The sequence below is a fragment of the Glycine soja genome, chromosome 3 (assembly GCF_004193775.1).
Source record: "Glycine soja cultivar W05 chromosome 3, ASM419377v2, whole genome shotgun sequence".
NCBI classification, from domain to species: domain Eukaryota; kingdom Viridiplantae; phylum Streptophyta; class Magnoliopsida; order Fabales; family Fabaceae; genus Glycine; species Glycine soja.
In genome coordinates, this window is record NC_041004.1 from 32,797,691 (window position 1) to 32,803,151 (window position 5,461).

Consider the following 5,461-nt stretch of genomic DNA (forward strand, 5'->3'; position numbering starts at 1 on the left):
TTGCTTGAAGTATGTGCTAAAGAGACAAGAACTGAGATAGTACAATGCCATGGGGCATGTGTTCGACTATCCTCTCTGCGAGAAGTATATCAAAGCAAATGTGACACAACATAGTGGACTTTAGCAGCTTGAGCGTATTTGTTGCATCTTTTTGGTTGCACACTCTTTGCTAACAAGAGTGTCACACACGTTCATGTGGTGTTGTATGCTAGATTTCGTATGGTGACCATCTGGGAAGTTGCTGCATTGGTGAATATGTATGACAATCTGAATGATGTGTCAAAGAGCACGGTCAAGCAGCTTGCAGGATATATCACACTTTCACAGGTAATTTGAAATTTTATTAAAAATATATTTTGAGTTGTTTACTCTATATTGAAATTTGTGTTGAGTTTATTTGTTTTTAAAATATGTGCAGTGTTGGATCTACGAGTATTTTCCCTCTGTTGGTTCTGTTGTTGCTGTTGAGGATTATGATGAGAGAAAACCACGTGCCTGGCGTTGGAAGTCTGGGAAGGCATTACCAGTATCGACTTATTGTAGGCGATTGGATAGATTGACGTCTGATGTTGTATGTTGGATTTCATATGGTGACCACCGTGCATTTAGAGAGTTTGAGGTTATCTCTTTATTTTCCGAACATATCAGATGTGGTCTGTCTATTGTCATACATCGACTGGAGAAGGTTGTACGATAGTTTGGGTATGTGTAGACCATTCCTCAACACCATGTTACTCCTTCTCTCTGTATAGAAGGCATTGATGATAGATGGATTCGGTTTTCCGAATACATTGCAATAGTGGGTCAGATATGTGTAGCACCTGGCCAGTGTTCGCTGGACTACATGGATTGGTTCTACTTGATATCTCATCCCTTCATGAGTCCGACACAACTTGGGGATCCTCCTAGACATCCGCCCATGCAACACCATGACACATTTGTTGAACCAAATGTTGCTCAGCATACAGTGGTGACAATGGCTATGAATGAAGCACCTAAAGATGCACATGCTGATATAAAGCAGTCTCGACATGTAGTGGTAAAATATATTTTCAAATGTGATTGTTGCTCAATTTATGTGAACATTCATTAACCCTTAACATTATTTTGTTTTTGTTTTTTATAATGTCCTAGGAGGCTTGCCAAGGAATAGTTGAAAGGTTGGAAAAACTACTGAACTGAAGGAATAGAAGCATACACTGTCACCGAAGGATGCTTAAGGATCGCAAGAGGTGTCACTGCGCAAAGAAATGTCTATGTTCGATCAAGATGAAGGCGACGAATGGAAGACGCATGAATTTTTTTTTATTTACCTGATTTTATATAATTTATGGTTTTATATGATTGAACAACGTTATTTGATTAAGTTGTATTTGAATTTAAAATTAATGACAAATTTACATTATTATGTTTATCCTTTAATAACCTTAACTAGTGAAACCAACTTATTTATTTAAGTAACACTAAATCTTGATTAGTGGATTCAATGTGACATAAAGACACTAAGTAAGTAAATGTGAAAATTTAGTAAAATACATAATTATATCAACCTCGAAGGAAACACGTGTATATTATTGTATTAAATCACAAGCGCACAAGTAAGTAAATGTTCAATCTTCACCTAAATCAACAAATTATGTGTTCAACCTTGACAAATTTGTATACCGTTGCATTCTGCTAATATATGGCGTAAGACATTGCTTTGCCTGATGATGACAATGTATAGACCATAACAACGCTACTGGTGGTAACGGACAACGGTCTCTTAGAAATATCAGTTACATAAGAACATACACATTGAAAATACCATGGGGCAATTTTTTTTTACAATAATTACACAAAGAGGATGACTCATGCATTTACCTTAACAAAATGATTGTCATACACATGACCGATACATATCACGCAATGCACAAAAGAATCTGTTGGTGGTTGACTTTAAGAGGAAAAATGTCATGCTTGGTCGGAGTGAAAGAGAAACAAGGATCAAATTATACCTTGATGTAATGACATATCCCATGTCAGTTATATTCATCCACTTGTCCATGGTAACTTGCATGTAATAGTCAACAAATTGGATATAGTTAAAGCAAATTTAATCAAACATAATGTAACAATAAAGTTATATACCATGGATAATTCATCAACAAGTAGGGACCATTTTAATTCCTCAAATCGGTCTATGCCACCAACCAAGTTCATATACTCATCAGACCATTTTGTAAGTTCTTTAAGCAAATGGTTACCCACCAATGATCATGAATCTTCACCCATACCTAATATGGCAACAATTGCACAATATCCATAGTTACCATTAGCTTTGACATCAACAATGTTTATAATGGAAACATAAATGCATGAATGAAATTGATCCAACATCGACATGGTCCTTCTTTGAATTGGTTGCTCAGATAATGATGCACTATGTTTCACTGACGAATTACTATTCTGCACAGAATGTAATGTATCAACATACTCCCAGTATAACGGATCATACTTTGTAGATCTTTGTTGCTTGGTCATTGGCCTCTTCTGAGCACCTTTTGTTATCACATTTTCTGGAGGAGCACACATAGAGTTTAGATCAAGGTAAGTAATTTCCCAAAGTTTACTCTTTAAAGTAACTTTGCCACAAACATCAAGCTCTTCAAATCGCTTGGATATGGTTTTCATCTCTTCGGTTATACTTACTTGGGGCTCAAATAACCCTTGGTCTGAAAAACTTAGCCTCCACCAAAACATATGGATTGTCTCGAGTGGTATGGTACTAACAACATATTTGGATAGCTCACATGCACATGGAAGACTGTGAGTAGTTCTCATCACACATCCACAACGAGAAGGGTTTTTGCCAGCATAACATACACACTTAAACTCAACAACAATTTGATTTAAAATATACCTTGATACCATGCCAAATAGTCTTTTGTATAAGGTAAATTTAAAAACATGTCTAACCATATGTGTACTTGTCTCAAAAGATGCCTTAATTTTAGTGTGTTGTAGTGTGATCATATTGTTCATGGCTTCCCAAACACTACATAGTAAACAAATCTTTCTTTGTGAGGAATCAACCTTGTTTGGTTGACATAGTAAACAAACATTGGTCATGGTGAGCAAACAATTTCAAACTTCTTAAGGCACTCATCAAACTGTTGCTCAGAAGAACAGTCCACCAAACTCCCCCAGGCTTCCATTACATAATCTCATGCATTTTTTTTACCAACAAGGGTTTTACACTTTGCCTTCACATTCTTATTGATGTGAAACCGACACAACAAATTCGTAGCCTTAGGGAATACAATTTTCACTGCATTCATCAATGTTATATCTTTTTCGATAACAATAACTCCAAGGAGTGCATCACATCTGAGGAAAAGACCTCGAAACCTTTGTAGAGCCCAAACAATATTATTCAAACATTCTCCCTCCAAATAGGCAAAAGCAGCAGAGAATGTCATCCATGTTGGTGTCACGCCAACAATATCAAGTAACGTCAGCTTGTACCTATTTGTTTTGTATGCATTGTCTATCAAAAATACCAAATTACAGGCATTGGTTAATTTGACTGCATTAGGATGACTCCAAAATATGTCACGCACAACATCTTCATCCTTTAATCTATGCCAATGAATATACTGATCCCATTCATGAAGCTTCATTAGTTGTTGCATTTCAGTATTATTGCCTCTTATGGAAGAACGATAAACATTTCTTGCATTGTATATTTGCATGATTATTGTATAACTATTGACATTGTGCTCATTCAACGTTAGAAGAATATTTCTTAGTTTCACCATTGACTTTGTCATATTAGCAACAATGATTTTCTCATCCTTAGTCAGTCAACCAGTATATGGATATCCCACTAAAGACTTTGTCAATTCATGATTGTGACTCTCACATATTAAATTCACCATCCATCATTCACCTTCCACAACTGGTTTTGCATGCAGCTTAAAGGAACACCCACATTTTCTACTACAAGTACATGTTCTTACCAAATCCTTCCTCTTGGCCATATACTTATCACTCCTTTCACAACCAATTAAAACAAATGAGGTCCTTCCTATAATACCATTATTTGTATCTAACCTCATAATCACCGCCACAAATCCAATTTCCTAAGCAACGGATCGAGCCCATTGCAAAACATCATCAAGGGTAGCAAACACCTATAATGCAATCCATACAACTTTAGTCTTCAACAAACATTCATTTAATTACTATAATAACAATAAATCATATTAACATCTGAGAAGTAATAAACGCATCAGAACAATCAATATATTTTTTATTCACACCACCTTCGTCTTCATTTTGGTCATTTATATAAACTTCTTCAGACATTACATTATCATACATTCATTGATCTTCGTTCATCTTAACAAAACATTCAAAAATTTCAATGACAAACAAAAAACCCCTAACCACACCATAATTATACTTTCATATAATTTTTGCATTTTTTACTACATTTATTAATACAATACATTAAACTAAAATAAAAATGAATAAAAATTATGTATAAATTTTTTAACCCTAAAGATTACTTTCTTACTATACAAACTATAACGATCAAATGAATATTCTGATTATATCTATTTAAAAGTTTTATAATTATTAGTTGTAATTTTTTCTAATTAAACAATTGAATACATTTTAAAAAAACATTTAAATTAAAAAAAAATTTGTATCTGTATGCTTCGTACAGATTAACAATATGTATACTTCTTAGGGATTGGTATCGGTAAGAATCATATGGATTCTCAATCCGTAAAATTAATTTAACTTACGGATTACCAATCCATATGTATTACACAAAAAAAAATGAACACCTTACCTCTGCCATTAATGACCAAACCAGCCAACACCATGACCACCACTTGTCGACCAACCACCAAAGAAGACACAACAACAAACAAGAAACTCTCACAAATTACCTCTCACGGAACGAACGACGATGAACGAAAAATGAAAACAAGCTCAGACAAAAAATGAAGAAGGAAATAACTACTTATAAGATAGTGGTATAATAGGCATTTTCAAATTTTTGTTGGGTGTACCAGCAAATCTATTGGTGCCCGGAGCAAAATCCTTAGAGGTAACATGGTAAGGCCTAGTTATATTCATGAGAATAATTTATTCACTGAAAAATGAATTGTGTTTGATTTTCACCACATTTTTTTTCGGGTTAGCGATAGCCACGTAATACAACCTGAATCAGTATCTAATCCTTGGAGATAGTTGTGTCTCTTACTTAGAAAAAAAAACTATTTTTTTAATCACACTACTTTTTAATAAAATTGGATCATTTGAATATTTTATCATATCTTCTTAAATGTCAATATGATATGGCGATAAAGTAAATATTTATATAAAAAAGTTTTATATTGATAATATATACAATTAAACTCTCAAAAAATAAAAACTAATCTTATCTAAGCAAACTTCCTTTTTG

General features: G+C 33.9%; 1 protein-coding gene across 1 annotated transcript; it reads left to right on the forward strand.

Annotated features, from left to right (window-relative positions):
- The first annotated feature begins 219 nt into the window (after nucleotides 1-219).
- LOC114405158 lies at nucleotides 220-1,182 on the forward strand. Its single transcript, XM_028367802.1, has 4 exons — nucleotides 220-327; nucleotides 419-619; nucleotides 713-1,039; nucleotides 1,135-1,182. The coding sequence occupies exons 1-4, from the start codon at nucleotides 220-222 to the stop codon at nucleotides 1,180-1,182; spliced, it is 684 nt and encodes a 227-aa protein (XP_028223603.1).
- The last annotated feature ends 4,279 nt before the right edge of the window (nucleotides 1,183-5,461 follow it).